Genomic DNA, 17,801 nt, shown 5'->3' on the forward strand with positions numbered 1-17,801 from the left:
AGTATGGGATGTTATCATGAAATATGCAGAACAAAATCCCAGACTGAAGTCTGAAAATCCCATTTTCCAGCACCTTGTTGAATTTATGCTACAAGAAATTAAAGCAGTTCTGACGGCACAAGGACATCCTATCTGGATACGACCAATACCAACACAACACAATGAATCTTGATTGTTCTGATAGATCAGTGCGTGTTTAAGGTGACACTTCTGTTAAGACATCTGTTCCTCCTTCATCACCTGTTTATACTTCTTCACCATTTTTGCTGCGGCTGCAGGCAGTAACTGAAAAATCCAACTGAAAAACTACAAGTTTAATGACATTTAGGTGTTGTTGTGAAATGTTGCTTCAAAACATACTTCTCTGTGTGTTATGCCTGTGACATGACACACAGAGAAGTAAACTATAAAACCCCCCTGCAACTTCTGTGCTGTCACGCTTCATGATTAACAACCTGTCCATGTTAACAAAAACAGACATGAGGGTTCCTTCCTCGCCTTTGTTATACACTTCCTCCTGTTCATTCTGGTCAAGTCGGTTTTTACAGCCTGGAATCATCATCACCATCAACAACATCTGACAAAGTCTCTCTTTTTTTTAAAGGAATGAAAATAAGATACTCCACCAGCGAATGGGATCAAATGCCTGGTTTGAGGTTTGACGAGGATCATTAAAACTTCAAAGAGCAATGTTATAACTCATTCAGGCTTGAGAAAGTGTCAACCATTATTGTGAGGTCGACAAAATGAGTTGATATTGGCTATACACTTCAGTGAAGCTATAAAAAGTAAACCAAATGAAAGAGACAAGACTATTAACCCTCTAACATCTAAAGCCTGATTATTCCCCGTTGCTGACAGACATGGACAGCAAGAGACACGATGGCCAAGCAGTCATTCCTGATGTACTTCTAAGAAGTCTACTTGAAATCTGGTGCCTGTGATTCAAGTGCAGTTGGTGCATTGTAATGTAAAATCTCTATGGATGAAGACTTGACTATTCTTAATTTATAATTTGATTATATATTACATATGGACAGCTTATGGAGAAGGGTTTAAATGATGTGATACATGATGTGGATGACACGTTGATAGAATGCTGACTTGTTGAAAAGTGGAAAGGGAGCGACAGTGGAGTTCACCAGGAATGGAAAAAGATCAAAATTTATTAATTCATTCACTTTAATTGATTTCAAATTCAATATTCAATTCATATTTCACAGCATCACATCACAACAACAATCACCTCAAGGTGAATGTAGAGACCCTACAATATTAAGAGAAAAACCTCACCAATCAAACCAAGCACTTTGCAAGAGTGGGAAAAAGAAACACCACATCAAAGAATAAAAATACAGAATGAAAAGTACAGGCTGAGGCTGAAATGGATACTTCTCGTTGTTTTAAACCAGGGGTCCCAACTCCAGGCCTCGAAACCCGGTGTCCTGCAGGTTTTAGATCTCACCCTGGGTCACCACATCTGAATCAAATTAGTTCATTACCAGGCCTTTGGAGAACTGCAAGACATGTTGAGGAGCTAATTTAGCCATTTGAATCAGCTGGTTTGGATCACGGACACATCTAAAAACTGCAGGACACTGGCCCCCGAGGCCTGGAGTTGGGGACCCCTGGTTTAAACACTTGGTTTTACTTTAGCATTTTGCATGCTTTAACTTCATTCGTCTCAGAGACTGGTTACCGGAGCACAAACAAAAGTAGCCCACAAACCAGTTATACTATATACTTTAGACACTTCTATCTGGCAGCAGATAAGACCATCTGCTATCTGCTAAGTCTGTAGCTGCCAGCAGACTGCCAGTACACTACCACTGCTGAACCAGTGGCACTCCACTGGGGGCAAGCAAGGCAGGCAGTGCTTGCCCGCTGAACTCTAAAAGCAGACAACTATTAAAACTCAAGTGAATGTGATCTCTCTCCTTTCATCTCAAACAGTGTTCTGTCATTAAGGAGATTGATGGTAGACTACCAGGCTAAACAGGCTGCTGCTGGCCCTGGTTTCACTGCTCTGAGATCAGTTACCATCTGGACATTTGTAGAAACAGAGCTAGCACAAGCAACTAGATGAACTTCAGTGATTTAACATTGTATGATTTTATATTCATCATAGGTGACAATCCTGTATTTTTGGAGAAAATTAAAACTGCCTTTTGTGAGAAATGTAAATAATTTCCAATGTGTGTAAGTTGAAATTATTGTTTTATTTGTTCCCCGATTGCAAAGACTTGGAAAACCAGTTAATAAAAATAAACACTGACTAACTTGTCCTGGACCTCCAGATTATTTTGCATTACGTTAGTTTTGAGTTAGTTAGTCATGAGTTTTTTTTCCCCAGAAGAAATCTGCAGTAGTTTCTTTTCTTTCTCAGTCAACATGTGCGTACTACTACTCAGGCTTATAAAATAAATTCAGCATATTGTTTTAAATTCCCAAAGCTAAGCTTGAAAAGTTTTTTGTTACTGTCTCTTTTTCCTGATTAAAGGCTGAATGATCTGTCCAGCCAACTCTGTTGTGCAGAGTCATGATGAGCACTTCCTGTGTTGTTTATTTACCTTGCACTGAGCTTCCAAGAGTTCCACAGATCCTCTGGTGTTCATGCTTGTCCTGCCAGAGAGCTGAAGTACTGGCAGTGACGCATGTGTACAGTTTCTCGCTCACGTACACATAATCAGGAGTGTGCTAATCTTTCAGCAAGGGGCGAGATCTTAAAGCTTTTACGCTGCCTTCATACCAATATTTCTTTGCTTTTCGTCATGTTCTGGGCTTTTTGTTTACACCAAACATTAAACTTTATAGTTTCTTATGGAGTGTTTTTTGCGACTTTAGTATCATTGACCTTTTGAGTATGAATTTCTCTTTAATAGTCAGAGATAAACTTCCTTCCCTCTTATCAGTAGCTCATCCTTAGAATGGGAAGTTACTTCTCATTTCATTAGTATGATTACACTTTTTCAGTATCATCTCCTTCCCCACCCACAACCGCCCGCCCTGCTGCTTCTACCCATGCAGGTTCTTGGAAACCTTTTTGCTCCATGTACTTTGACTTTTGACAGCTGGCTTACTCAAGAAAATGCCTGTGTGTGTGTGTGCATGTGTGTGTTTCTGAGTAAGCAGGAGGTGACATTGGATATGTTCCTTGAAGTGCTTCTCCTACAATTCCTAGTAAATTTCAATCTGATTGTGTGGAAGGTCGCTGCTAAACGTGTCACATAGTATACAAGAGAGGAAAAATGTTTTGTCTTCCTGCCTTTCCGAAACTCCAGGACTGTTTACATCTCAAGATGTGACTGTGGATCAAACAATTAAAAAAATCAAGCCAACAGCAAAGTGCTAGAATCTACAGTTCCTCCCATGGCCTGCTGATACTGGAATCCAAAAGCAAGTAAGATCCCACCATGGTGTTTCAATTGGGTTGAGGTCTGGACTTTGACTAGGCCATTGTGTTCATTGGTGTGTTTGAGGTCATTGTCCTGTTGCATGAACCAGTTTGGCCAAGGTTTGGATGGCAGACAGATGGCCATTCCAGTTTTAATTAAGCCAAAACCAAAGTGCCTGAATCTGCAGTTCCTCTCATGGCCAGTCGATACTGGATCCAAAAGCGAGTAAATCCTCATAGACTCCCTTGTTAACAGGAATTTATGCTACCAAGTTAGTTTTCAGAGATGTTTAGCTCCAATAGAAATAGGATGCACTTTCTTTTTAACATGACTGTATGCAGAGTCAATAATAATGAGTTTGCCCTCCAAAAAGCCAAGTGTGTGTAGCCTGATGGCAGGGCTATTATGTGTAGACAGAGTACAGGTGTCTGTAAATTTAGAACAGAAAAGGAAGTGACAGCAGAATTCACCACAAAGAGGAAGACGAAAAACACCCATCAAAGATCAAAAATGCAACATGAGAGGTGGTTTTCATTATTTTTAACACCAAGTTTCACTTCACTCTAAAGAAGTTATTTGTGTAATATAATTCCTGTCTTCTCCACGTGCAGAGGCTGAACACACCAACCGCAGCCTGAACAAGGGTCACCAACAGCCTGCTGATGATTGTACAAAGCAGCTATGGACTGTAAAACCAGTGCTGGTATCTTTAAACTATCCAACTAGATGACAATAAATACCATTTAGAGACTGGTACTACTATGGTTTTGCCCTCTATGGACAGCTTCCCCCCTTTGTGCCTTTGTTTCACTATACATAACTGAACCTCTATCACCAATATACACATAACATTACAGTCATGGTCATTATTTCATTGTTTCGTTGTTGTTAATATTGTTGTTAACATGTGAATAATTCAAAGGCCATTTAAAACATGTAAAACGTAAGTACTTCCACATTTGGAGTAATATTTTTTTTGTTTTGTATCAGATGACATGCTGACCCAAATTGCAAAAAAGCAGACATGCTGTTCTGCTCAAACCTGCCTATGTGATATGTGATCATATCTCAGGATTCAGCTGTCGACAGCCGCTTAGTCACTGGCAGCTGAGATCCAAGTGCTCTTTACATGACTTGCAAAGAAGAAACACTACCTGGGTGTGTTGGTCATTGTGATTTCCTTTGTAAACTGTCGAGATTTCCACAGTTCCTGTTTTCACGATCCAATGTCTGTAGACTTTTTCTACAGCTAAACTTAGTGATTATTGGTTGTGACACAGTTTTGGCCCACTCTTCTATCCACAGCTTTTTAAGGTCACGAGTTTTTAGTCAGGTTGAGGTCTGGACTTTGACTGAACCATTGCTCCATCTTGATTTTCTTTTTCAGCCATTCTGTTGCAGATTTTCTGCTGTGTTTGAGGTGCTCACACTCAGCAATAATCAATTGTAATCAATAGCTGATTATCAGCATCTGGCTGCTACTTATCCCTTTAAATCCCACGTAAGCAGTAAGTATTTTTCACAGGACTGCACTCAGTACTGTGGAAGCGTTGTTTTTTCATATGACTTTATGTATTCAGTTTTACTAACATGACATTACATATTGGGACTATTCTATTGACCAATGTGATCGTGCATGTATAAGCATGGAAAAACCCAAGGCATAAACACTTGTCTCTTTGGGGACTGGGAAAATACAGCAGAGAGAAGCATACTGCACCAGAGATGTACTGTTGAGATCAGTGAGGGACAGAGACACACATACACATACACAGGTACATGTAGATAGAAATTCCTTGATTTACCAGCGAGATTATTACTACATCCAGTGATAACAAATCACAATGCAGTACAGCCTGACTCAACACGTGTTGAGGCATTCATCAGACTTTTACTTACTCCTATCGATAAAGAGAAACCTATACAAACAATTTGTTGTAACAGGCTGGTTAAACCTGTTCATCAAGCCCCAAGTGAAGCAGCAAAGAAAACAATAAGTGGTTTTGTTTCACAAACCACCTGTTTCATTCTTTTCAAGCCGGTCGTGTCACTTCCTGGTAAGAGGAATTTGACTCTGGTGAATAAACGGTGCAAAGAAACCCTGTAAGTGCACAATATCAGAGTTAATGTCAAGACTGAGTATGTCTTTGTTTGGATACGACGGAGCCCTGAGATAAAAAAAAAAAACACAAAAAAAACGACCTCCAGTGAAGATGACTACCGGTACAATTATATTGTTCTCCAGTTCAGACAGCAGCAGTCAGAGGTCGCACGTCATAAATGCTGCAGATGGTCACACAGTTGCTGTGAACATGTTGCAAAAATTTTATTAGACAAAGTCACTTGTGCAGCAGGCAGCAGCTGATGACGGATGTGTTTGTAGCAGCTGGACATCCAGTTCCTTTCAGGCTGAGCCCTCACGAGCAGCTCCCCGACAGTCAAAATGCCAAATGTCCAACCATATGCTACACGTGTAAATGTGAGTGACCCCAGATGGTGTAAATCTGCACATGAAGCGAGCCGCAAATCCACGCATTTCCCCTTTTTCTGTTTTCTTTCTGTCTGGTTTGACTGGACGGGTGGAGGCGGGCAGCAGGCTCTGGCTTCTCTTTTTCAGTTTCGTCGCTTGACTCCCACATAGCCCTTCCTGTCAAACATCAGAGCCCTATCCCGTCTTATGTTTATGAATAATCGACCAGCAGGAGGTTGATCAGGGCCCGATGCAGTCATCGTTGACATCATCGCTGTGCATCACACCATTACGATGGGGTGCTAATGCATCATCATCAGTTAGTGGAAGAGGGTGAAGCATCTTAGTGTCAATGATTCTGTGATTAAGACGTTTGTTTTTCACTTCTAGTTTAGTATATGAATATTGAAATGCTAGAACGTGAGTGTGCAGCCACTAAATGTTGCTTAATTCCAAGGCAATGCGACAGATCTAGAGACGTTCATTCTCCATCCTGATGGCCTGAAGGTGTTTTCTGAATCTCTGAGAGTTTAACCTCAAAGTTTAAGCTGTAATCTTGAATCAAAGAGATCTAAATAAAAAAATTAGTCATCTACAGAAATGTAAACAGTATAGAGGGGGTTAAAAAACACATCCTGCGGTTTAACAAGAAGTCAGACCACAAAAGAAAATGTTTAGGAAGTGAACTTTATTTAAATAAATAGCCACATAAATAAACAACTTTCTTCAACTAACATTTCTTCTCCTTCCTTCCTCCCTCCTTCTGTTCCTCTTTATAACCTCACACACACACACACACACACATCCACACGCATGCATCCATACACACAAAGACGTGCTCATGCTCACACAGTCAAGTAACAAATCAGGAAAAAAAAAAAAAAAACATGAAATACTTCTTATCCAAAGTTTATCACAAGGGTAATTTTACAGGTTTGCATCGAAAGTCTTAGTGTTTCAAAAGATTTGTGATTTTTTTTCCCATCATGAGAAAAAAACGAAAGAAAAAAAAAAAAGAAATATGAGTAAAGTGCAAATCTCGCTTGTTTAGATAGCAAGTTCAAAGGTCAAAGAAAATATCAAAGGGGACGTCTGAGGAAATGTCCTGTAATGGAGCCATCGATCGTTTTTTTCTTCAATGTGGGGATCAGAGAGGAGGGGCTGGGGGTGGGGCAATCTGACTGCAGTTTGTTCAGGCAAAGGCACAGGTGTTGAAGTGAGTGCAATAAACCGAAGGGGGGGGGGGGGGTCAATATAATTTCAAAAAAAGAGCTCGAAAAGACACAGCTCTCACCTACAAGATGTTTCACAGACATGAGACAGCTAACTACACTCACATTAATACACATCTGTTACAGCTTTCAAACACCTTAACTCGACTGCCTGCACATGCAATTCAGTGCAGGACATCTGTGTCTATTTCAAGCTACTACTGAGCAACTGAAGAAAGTTCCACTTCCTGCACATTATGGTATTGCTATGTTCTGATTGTTTTCTTCTTCTTCTTCTGTTTTCTTCTTCTTCTTCTTTTTTCTTTCTTTCTTTTTTTTTTTTTTAGAAAAGTACAAAACAAACACTACCATGGTCCTCATAGTAACAGCTAGAGATACCCACAATACACGTAGCATTAGGATTTGGTGGCAGCGGGAGTTTTTCTTTTCTTTTCTTTTGTCTCACAGCAAAAGGCTAAGGAGATCGTGTGAAATTGGTTCGCTACACCACCACGCTACATCTTGGAGACAGCATTCAAAGAGGAAAGTCAGTAGTGTGTCTTTTGACAGATCCTCTATTTCTTGTGCTGTTGAGTCTTTGGTAAAACCCAAATTCTTCCTTTCGGATCTACAAGCATGCTGTGTGAATAAAAAAAGCAAAAAAACAAAAAAAAACAAAACAAAACAGCATTTTGAAATGCCTCGAGCCTCTTCTCTAAGTCACTACAGTATCATAAGAAGTACCTCTTCTAGTCAGCTAGCTAGCACGGCAAGATGAAACACACACACACACAAAAAAGAAAGACGAACACAAAACCTCAGGCAAGTACACGTGGAGTTTTTGACCATCCTATGTTAAGCCTCATTTCCATTGGTTTCTTTCATGTAAAATATTGCACTGTTCCCACAGTCTTTGTTCCGTACGAAAAACCCTCTTTCTCTGATATTCAACTTGCTCATTAGCATTTAAAGGTTTTTCTTAACCTTTCCAAATTGTTGCCTGAGGAGGTAGTAATAGCATCTAAAAAGAAAGGTGCTTATCAGACAAAGGAGAGGGAGGGGTATGGATCCACACATGTAGGGTGCTACCAGGCTGACTGATGTACCTGCTGTGCTTTAACTCAACCAGCGAAACACCGTCTTCGCTCAGTTTTGGCTGATGAGGGTGTAGCAGTCTTTTTGCAGCTTGAGGTAAAAGCAGCGTTTTGCGTCACTAAAATTAACAATCTTGCACAGAAAAAACAAACGGGGAAAAAAAAAATCACAGTTTCAGTAAAAATAAAAATCGTCTCCTTCGGTGTGAGTAAGCTTAGGTTACTATACTGCGTGTTCACTGCACTGCTACAGAGAAATGTCTCTTCAGGAAGGTGAACAAAGTGGGGAGACTGAAAATAATATGAATTTTGGTCTTCTGTCCAGGCAAGTGAAAAACACTGAGAGCGCTTACACAAGTGGCAAAAAAAAAAAAACAAACAAACAGGAAAAAATGGAAGAGCGAACTTTCCTGTTAAAAAAAAGATCAAAAAGTAAATCTAGACAGCATAAAAATATGAGAGTGACTCAGCAACGTCAGCTATTCAAGTGAGTCCATCGGAGCCGAGGAGAGTCTGTCAGTCTGTTATTGCTTCTCTGGCTGTTACGAATCGAACACTTCATCCAGAGTTTGGTTTATTGCTTAGTCTTTAGCTTATACGATTAGAAAAAACACATACACACAGCGAACACGTGTGCAGACACATTCTCACGTGTACCCCATAAAGACAAATTCGTCACTTGCGTCTGCTTTTTTTGTTGTTCTTCACTTCTGCTCTCTTTTCTTCTGCGCTCAGCATCAAGTCTTTTTTGGCTCTTCCACCAAGAGAACATTCGCCGGTCTCGCTTGGCCGATGATTTACTTCACCATCACACAGCTGCTGAGCTGCTGCTGCTGCTGCTGCTGTCCAGACATACCCAGCTCCTGCATGTCGAGGTCTGTGCCAGAGACCGAGCCCATCCTCCACATGGCTGATTTGGACAGGATGGGGAAATTGCCTTGTGCTGCAGACTGTTGACGGAGGCCAGTGTGGTGGTTAGGGTGGGGTTGCTGGCTGATGTGTAGACGTGCCTCGAGAAGGTAGGCAGCAGAGGCCACGGGGGACAGAGAAGAGGAGTAGCAGGGTGAGGATGAGCAGCCTGTGGCGGAGGTCTCGAGGGTCTGTTGCCAGGGACCCTGCTGCAGACCCACTGAAGCCTGCTGAGCAGGCAGGACGGGTTGAGCAGGGTTGTCAAACATGGAGGAGGAAGCAAACACGGTAGTAGGCGGAGGAGATGGTGACTGTTGGTGTGCCAAGAAGAGCAGGGGCTTCTGTTGAGGTCCTGTCTGAGGGGCTTGGACCTGAGGCTGTGGTTGGTGCTTAATCTGCAGCATTCTGGGAAATGAGATGAGATTTGTTATCAACAGCTCGACTTGGGGTTCAATTGTTTGTAGTTTATGAAATTAACAATCCCATAATGCTTTGTGCTCCTGCAATAATGTGACTCACCTTTGCTGGTGCAGCACCTCCTCCAGCATGCTGCGGTGCTCAGAGAGAGCTGGACCCAGTGACCCCCGGCTACCGCGGTTACAGGAGGGTGATGGGGCAGCCTGCCTCGTCAGACCCTTGATCTTATTCAATCCCAGAAGTCCTTTAGTGCGCGTGTTTTTCCTCAGCTGCTGGCGGAAAGCTTTGAGGCCTGCGTGAAGGCATGGGAAACTGTTATGCAATGCAGCGTTGATCCTACTACATGGTACGTGTGAGAAAACCTGAATACCAGCTTAGGCAGGTGGCATACAGGAAATGATTTCACGATCATGCGTGTGTACCTTGTGTGAGGGAGGTGTCAGAGGCTCTGCGACCCTCCTGGAAGCTGGCAGGGGGCAGGCTGCCCTGGGCCTGGGGCAGGAGGTGGGAAGAGAGAGCCAGGGGAGCTCCAGCAGACAGCAGAGCTCCTCCCTCAGCCCCCGAGGCCCGAAGTGTTGCCACCCCACCTACAGCAGCTTGCAAAGTGGGGGCAGGACTGGAAGAAGACTTCAGGCAGCTGTCAGAGGAGGCACCGTCTGAGGGGCTGACCACGATACCTAAAGAAACAGGAGAGGTCAAGACTCTGCATCGCTACAAGAATGAAGAACATGCGTGCGCATGTATATTATACTAACATGGAGGGTTGCACTGGTGGAAACGGGCGGAGACCTCAGCCAGAGTGTGTCTGCGAGAGGTGGTGGTTGGAGGGAGCAGGGGCCCAAGAGTTTGCGTCGCCTCCTCCTCCTCCAGGTCTCTGGGTCGCACCTCTTCGCTGATGCTTGTCTCCAGCAGGCTGTTGGGTGAAATGGAGCGGTTCCAGAGCAATCTGTTCAGACTGGCCTCCACTGGAAACACTACACGCTGAAAAGGAAGGAGGTTGACTGTTAGCCACTGACTGCTAGCAGGGCAGGGTGCAGCTTTTGCATTTGGTCTATTAATATAGATGCAAGAGAGCGTGCTATTTAAGAAATTTACCTGAAACAATCCAGCTTGGTCACACTCTACCTCTGAGTACACAGGGGGGGTGTTTTTGGTTGGAAGTGAAAACGCTGTTGTTCTAAAACTCTCAGTGGACTCCATGATCACCTAGAAGGAAGCAGAAAGCACAGAGATTATTAAACTTCATGCAAATAAGAATGGAGATTGATAGTCAGCTACATGCAGCTATAGTGCTGACCTCTGGGCTTGTGGAGTCGGAGGTGCTCCTTGGTCTCTGGCTCCATGTTCCACACTGGCGGCTCAGCTGCTGTGCACGATGCTCCCGCACTCGCTCCAGTAGCAGGTAGTAGATGGCAGAGAAGTGGTTGTAGCTGCTGCTCTGCAGAGACTGAAGATAAGGTCAGAAGATTAGTCATTTTGCCATTTTGTTTACTTTCTGTGGCTTGTAATGACAGTTTATAACCAGTGCTCTCTCTTTATAGCTTTCTTTAGCACCTCTTTAAAACTTTTAAGGGAAAGACAAATATAGCTGCATATATCTGCATTTATATATTTGGAGATGACAGAGTGAGAAATCTATATTTAAATACAGAATAAGGTCTTTGAAGGAATACAATGTAGGTTCAACTTAAGAGAGAATGAAAACTTAGCTGCAGCCTACCCGCTGCCTGTAAATCCGTAAACTGAGTATTTTTACTGTGACTGCAATACTTTCATAAAACCACTAAACACATTTTGATTCTTGTTCAGTCACCTCGATAGTCCTCTGACGGTCGATGCCCAGTGTGTTCATGATGCCCAGCACAGGTTCGCTGTAGTCGCCCAGGTTGGAATTGTACTCCGTGAGGGGATGGCTGAGGATCTGGTGGGCAGCTGACGGATCCGCCATCATCCAGCGGTGTTGCTTGATCTGAGCAATGCTGATCCTTTTGGCTGGATCCACCACCAGCATTTTACGGATCAGATTCTCACAGTCTAAAGTACGCAAACAGTGAATGAGTCTCTGTATGTAGTTTACACCGTTTTAGTAATTTGTGGTAACTGTTGTTGGGATAATTTATACCTTGTGACATAAAGAAAGGGATTCTGAATCGTCCCTCGGTGACTCTCTGCCGGAGCGCGGGAAGGCTGGCTCCGTCGAATGGAAGAGAGCCGCAGACGAGGACATAAAGCACGACACCGAGACTCTGCGAAGCAAAGAGCAAAAAGGAGAATGTAATCACGATTATGTAAATGTCATCGCTTCCTCTGTCAGTAATGCCGTATTACATTCCCGGAGCTTACCCAAATATCCAGCTGAGGCCCCTCATACTCCTTCCCTTCAAACACTTCAGGGGCAGCATAAGGCGGGCTGCCACACCATGTAGACAGAGGCTCCCCTGCATTGTAGAAGTTTCCAAATCCAAAGTCTGCACACAGACACAAGTGTAGAACAACTTTTTTTAATCAAACTTGTTTGCTTTCCATTCCAGCTTGAAGCGCTGCAGGCCCTATAGCGCAGATTTAGTACTGTTCATGGTGTGTTACGTAATTTATCATCATGAGATATTCATCAACACTTCAAAGTAAGCTCGGGTTAACATATCTTCTCATACAAAAGACTGACTGTTTTCCTGTTTCTGATAATTTGGCTCTACAGTTTCTTCATGTAAAAGCGTGTGATTGTGTGCTGAGCTCATTTCCTCTGGTTGATGCTTGTCTTAGTAAAATGGGTGAATAATTAACATTTAATTAGCACATAGATGGCACAACAATGATTTAATTAGAATCCCAGAGCACCAAATACGTTCTTCAGGCGTAAACTGAACAGAATACAGAAACAGCAAGTAGGTACAGAAGGACGTTGTTGCATTAAAAACCATTAACACTGCATCTTATCACCAGGCAACACTAAGAATATGATCGACCTACCGGCCAGTTTGATATTCATGTTGGCATCCAGCAACAGGTTCTCAGTTTTTAGGTCACGGTGAACGATGTGGTGCCGATGGCAGTAGTCCACCGCGGCAAGGATCTGCCAGAACTTCTTTCGTGCTTCATCTTCACTCAAGCGGCCATTTGAGGTTAGGTGGTCTGCAGGGAGAGAGGATCCAGACTATCAGGATCAGACTCTTAGGAGGGTCTATTATGAGGTTACTTCCTTTTTCCATGCTTTTATTTTGCCAGTGGCCTTTTAATTGTCATGGAGGGTTAAAATTAACCTCTGTGTTTCTGGGTGTGCTATGTACCTTTGTGAATGCAAATGAAAAGGCTTAAGGCTTCACTCACCAAACATCTCTCCATTCTTTGCATACTCTGTCACAATATACAGCATGTCTTTGGTCTCCATGACCTAAGAGAGAAAAAGAGAAAAAAACAATGAGTGTAACTGTGTCATGGATAACCATATTTCAAAGTTCAAGTTGTTCCCAGTGTTTCATTGTAGCACATGCCAGCATTTATAACCACCACATTCCTCATTTGCAAATGTCTCCATACACATAAAATTAAAAAAACACCAACACCCTGTTTTCCATTATATGCCCTGTTGCATAAGTAAACCGTCAGTGACTTCCCGTGCGCATTTTCCTCATGTCTTAAAACCCGTTTACACACGTCAATACAGACCCAAAAAGGAATGCGTAACATTCAGACTCAAACCAGCTGATCCAATGCTTGGGAATGTTTTTCTTGAGGCTGATACCAGCTGGCAGTGGATGCTAGTGTTGAATTTCAAGCTTCCCCCTATCTCTTTATATCTATGAAAACAGAGCGGGGCACATTCACATGGGCTGTTCACATGGTGTATCAGAAACACTCAAAGTGCAATCACTCAGAGCTCAATGCACTTTGTGGGACGGAAAGACGTAATTCCCGGTTCTTTCCTGGAGCTCACACAAGGCCTCCGTTTCCCATGAGAGCCCTCAGGGACAGAGCAGTTGAGCTAAAAAGGTTGCACAACAAAGCAATTATCGTCAGATGACAAAGTCCTGTCTGGATAAAGCTGCTGGCCAACTCCTAAATTGAATGTCACCAAATTCCAGTGAATGGCGGAGCTTAATTCTTTTCAGCCACCGGGTCCTTTAGAAAACCAGACAACGGTGATTCAATACACCAAGGTCCCCAAGCGGGCACAAGTCTTTATCTGCGAGATAGGGCAGCTCCCTGTCACCTTGAGGTGCAGCTGACGTCACTGTTGCGAAGAACAGCCATGGCGCGTCAAGGGCCCCTAGTCACCCCCGAATAAAGATAAACCCTTTAACATCCATATTGGACTCCTCGTTTTCCATAAGGTCAATTTAAGGTTGCTAAAAGCTGCATAATGGGAGCATAAAATTAAAAAAAGAAAAAAAAATCCATGAGATTCCAGTGGAATTTAAAGCGATAAGACGGGCGGTTTATGCAAACAAACAATGAGCGGGAGAGAGACTTCAATGACCTTTCAGTTTAGAGGAATTGTTTTGGTTCCCGTGAGACAAAAACAAAGTGGAAGCAGCAGCTGATTTATCGTGAGGTCTCCCAAAAAACTGCAGGGATACTAGAGGATGTAATCTACAGATCACAAGATGGTCTTATGTCCGTACCCTCCCTTTGTGCAGGAAGGAGAAAGAGGAGGTGACGAGGGTTGCTAACAACCATCTGACTAACATCACCTTGAACAACCCAAGGCCAGGAAGAAATTAACAAGGGACAGAGGACAGACAGCACAGCAGTGATACAACACCACAAACCTACAGATTATCATCTCGCTCTATCACAAAACAAAGACTGTCAGATCAAAAATGGTCTTTTAAATAAAATTGGTTTTTTTTATTATCATTCTATCTTTTAAATTAATGAATTCCATCTCATGTTTTTTCCACATAATCTAACTGAAGTGTTAGGCTTCGTTCATGGTTAATCTGTCTTTACACTCACTTGACGCATCTGAATAATGTATAAAGCATGAATGCCTTTAAACTATTTTGCATATTGGTGTGTGTCAGAAGAGACGATCATGTACTGGGGATTTCAATTTCTATTTTATTTGTGCTTACACATCTTAAGTGATGCATTTTTCTGTCTGCATTATGGTTAATTTGTTGAGTGGTTGGATGTTTCTTTTTCTTTTTAACATATGAAAAATTTTGATATCCTCTTTGAATTGTTTGTACCATCAGTGTGAAGCATTAAAAATGTCTGTGTGGTCTTGTGAGATGAATAGAAGGAGGTTTCTAAATAAAAAATAAAAAAAAATAGTGGACATCTATGATGTTCGATTTCTTTATTACGTTTTTTCTCTTATAGAAATTCCTAGGAATAATATTATCCCCTTGTTTCTGCAGTCTAGACATGATTTCATGGTAAGAGCTGCTCAGCCATTTAAAACCAGATACAAACGAATCCTGAAAAGTAGCAAACAACAGAGAACAAAGCAAAAGGCAGAAAAAAATCCAGAATGAAAAAAAAAAGAGAAAGGGCATTGTGTGTCTGTTTGCATGGGTGTGTGTTTGTGTGTTTGTTGCCAGACGCGTGCCGCGGTGCTTGCGAGGTCAGCTGAGGGGGGAAAAGCGGATTCTTTCGACTAAGTCTTCAATTTGATTAGCAGTAAAGCAGCGCTTTGCTGTGGGGTAGCCTTCACGTGACATGCACACACATTGCAGTGGTTTAAACAGGTGCTAATTAGGCTTAAAGTCCAGACCTGTGGATGTTTTGGTAATTAGTCGCCTGCCTGCTCTGTTTCCCATATCTCTGCCATCACCTCTTCCTTCAAACAACTGAAGAAATCTTAGAAATGCAATGCTCTTAGCAGCGGCTGGTACCGATGACTGTTCTCTCTCTAACAAGCACACATACGCATACAGGGAGGTCAAAGGGGATTGCACTAATGCTGTTCTGCAGTACTTATGACTCAGTATACTCTGAGAATCGGCAAGCTGGTTAAAACCAGGCAACAAATGGTCCTTAAAGGCAGTGCTCTGCAGCGCACCAGTGCTGTTTAAGGGAAAATATTTTTTTCCTCAATTTGCAAAGGCTTCCTTCCACACCAGAGCATTTTACTCAAATGCTCATGCATGCATTTAGACCAGCTCCCTGCAGACCAGCATACAGTCTGGCTACCGTGAGGGCGTAACACAGGTTGAATTACACACGCAGCATTCTGCACTGCACACAACGACATTTCAGAGAGCAGAGAGAGGTTAGCCACAATACACACCTGGTAGAGCTTGATGATATGAGGGTGGTTCAACAGCTTCATTATCTGCACTTCTCTGTAGATCTTTTCGAGGTTGGAAGGATTCAACCTGGTTTTATCGATAATCTTGATTGCCACCTTAAAAATGGGGGGGGGGGAATCGTGGTTAAAAATTGCAAATTTCAAAAGAAAGGCCAGAAAAAAAGCTGCAAGTAGAAATTAATAATATTAACAATGATATTAAAGCAGCTGACCTGTGTTTTAGTGACTTTGTGCCTGGCCAGTTTCACCACTGCAAAGTTCCCTTTCCCCAGGGTCCGGATGATTTCATAGAAGCCGACCTGCAGCGGCCTCCCCTGGGCAGGGCTCGACTGAGCTCCCCGGTTGGTTTCTGTCATGATTACCATGGCGTACCAACAGACTGGGGTTACAGCACTGTGATAAACGAACCTGCAGAGACAGCGGTGCACATTACTCATTTTATTGCATTTGTGTAAAAATTCACTTGCTAGAAGCTTTTGTTCCGCGTGTAACGAGCATTTGGTCCTGACTGTTTGAAAACACAGACGAATTAAAATTATTATATGATCACTTTATCGAAACATTGTTGGTGTAATAAACGAGTTAAGCTGGAAATACGACTACAATCTCGTTACAGGTGTACAAATACGTGTAATATATATAAACAAGCCCGCTGATATTCATTCATTGGGTACAAAGAGAGCTACACAAATAGGTTTCACTAACCTATAAGAAAAAGCGACACTTTCACGACCATTAAGAAAAAGAGGCTGAATAATACGTAAAAAAATAGTATATATATACATGTAGAAAACTAAAGAAGAGAGAGAGAGAGAGAGGCAGAGAGAAAGAGACTTTGGCTGAGTTGTAAAATTACCAGTTTTTCTATTAAGTGACAATGAGCCAGTAAAATGTGAGTTATCGAGAGTAATTCTTACCTTACAACGATAATAACCACCTTCTCTCACACTTCAGGCAGCTCTCGGACGAAACGTCAACCATTCCACAAACAGAGCTCCGGATAAACAACGAGACAAAAAGGAAAAACTGCGGGCAACACGCGCGGGGTAACTTTTTCCTTTGACTTTCTACAACAAGTCTTGAGGCCGGGACCAGGCTGCGGCCGGTGTGTGTGCCTGTAAGCTCCGCCGGAATGCAGAGCTGAGGGCTTCGGCACTCACAGGGGGAACTCCTCCTCCTCCTCCTCCCTCCTCTCCTCGCCACCATAACAAATTGATACCCACCTTATTAACGTCACACCCGCGTCAGAGCTTCGAGCTGGGTGCAAGGCAAGGCCGGACCCGAGCGCAAGGAAAGGGTTGCTGGGCAACCGCGCGGCTCGGGCGCACGGTGACGCGAGTGCTGATGGAGGGGTTGCTTGGAGATGGGGACGGTGACGTCAGTCGTAAAGATGTGTCACCATGTGATGTTTCCCTCTGCCGGGCTCGTAGCTCGCGGGCTCTCTCCACAGAGCGGCTGCGCGCGCGGCTCCGACAGGAACAGAAACAGAAAGCAACTGGTGTTCGTCAGCCGCGCGGTCTCTGCTGCTCACGGAGCACTTTAGACTCTGCTGGGCTCGGAAAATACAAACACAGAGCCAATAAGTGCGCCATTACAGTAATGATTGTAAATTCAAATAATGCAGTCAGACTTTGAATGCGTAATTTTAATTTACAGTAATTACTGTAAGCCGATTAGGCTGAATTTATACACACACACATATATGTGTGTGTGTGTGTGTGTGTGTGTGCAAACCATAACATAGTAAAGTACATTTAATAAGCAAAGTCAGTTATAATAAAAACCTTTGCTCAACACTTTGACCATTTGACTTAGCAGGTTAAGGAAATTTAATCGAATTTAAATACAATTTAGAAATAGTTTGAGGTGATGGATCATTACATGTGGCATGATCCACATAAAATGCTGGTAAACCATTAGTAAAAATGGTAATGGGTTCTGAAAGTTTGAAATTATTCATTTGCTATGAATCAGATTATGTGAGCTACAAGTAAAGCTTTTTTTGTTTGCTTTTTCTTTCTTTATGAACTTGTGGGTGGCCGATAGGAA

General features: G+C 42.7%; 1 protein-coding gene across 1 annotated transcript; it reads right to left on the reverse strand.

Moving 5' to 3' along the window:
• Positions 1-6,533: 6,533 nt before the first annotated feature.
• Positions 6,534-17,071, reverse strand: sik1 (salt-inducible kinase 1). The gene is made up of 14 exons (XM_086266614.1): positions 16,670-17,071; positions 15,965-16,160; positions 15,732-15,848; positions 12,824-12,887; positions 12,467-12,628; positions 11,840-11,964; positions 11,619-11,742; positions 11,310-11,530; positions 10,794-10,943; positions 10,592-10,702; positions 10,252-10,477; positions 9,919-10,173; positions 9,599-9,788; positions 6,534-9,484 (listed from the first exon to the last, which is right to left on the reverse strand). The coding sequence occupies exons 2-14, from the start codon at positions 16,115-16,117 to the stop codon at positions 8,968-8,970; spliced, it is 2,415 nt and encodes an 804-aa protein (XP_086122740.1). The 5' UTR covers positions 16,118-16,160; positions 16,670-17,071; the 3' UTR covers positions 6,534-8,967.
• Positions 17,072-17,801: the final 730 nt, after the last annotated feature.

Source organism: Aulonocara sp. 'chitande type north' Nkhata Bay, linkage group LG16 (assembly GCF_057382095.1).
Source record: "Aulonocara sp. 'chitande type north' Nkhata Bay isolate Kocher_YH1m ecotype deep benthic linkage group LG16, A_spYH_male_GT1.1, whole genome shotgun sequence".
NCBI classification, from domain to species: domain Eukaryota; kingdom Metazoa; phylum Chordata; class Actinopteri; order Cichliformes; family Cichlidae; genus Aulonocara; species Aulonocara sp. 'chitande type north' Nkhata Bay.

Bases quoted from the DNA above. Each gene is read 5' to 3' on its own strand.
- sik1 (XM_086266614.1), bottom strand. From the start codon at position 16,117: ATGGTAATCATGACAGAAACCAACCGGGGAGCTCAGTCGAGCCCTGCC. The intron at 15,849-15,964 runs GTCAGCTGCTTT...CCCATTTTTAAG, and splicing joins ACAAAGTCACTAAAACACAG to GTGGCAATCAAGATTATCGA. The intron at 9,485-9,598 runs GTGAGTCACATT...CTCATTTCCCAG, and splicing joins GAGGTGCTGCACCAGCAAAG to AATGCTGCAGATTAAGCACC.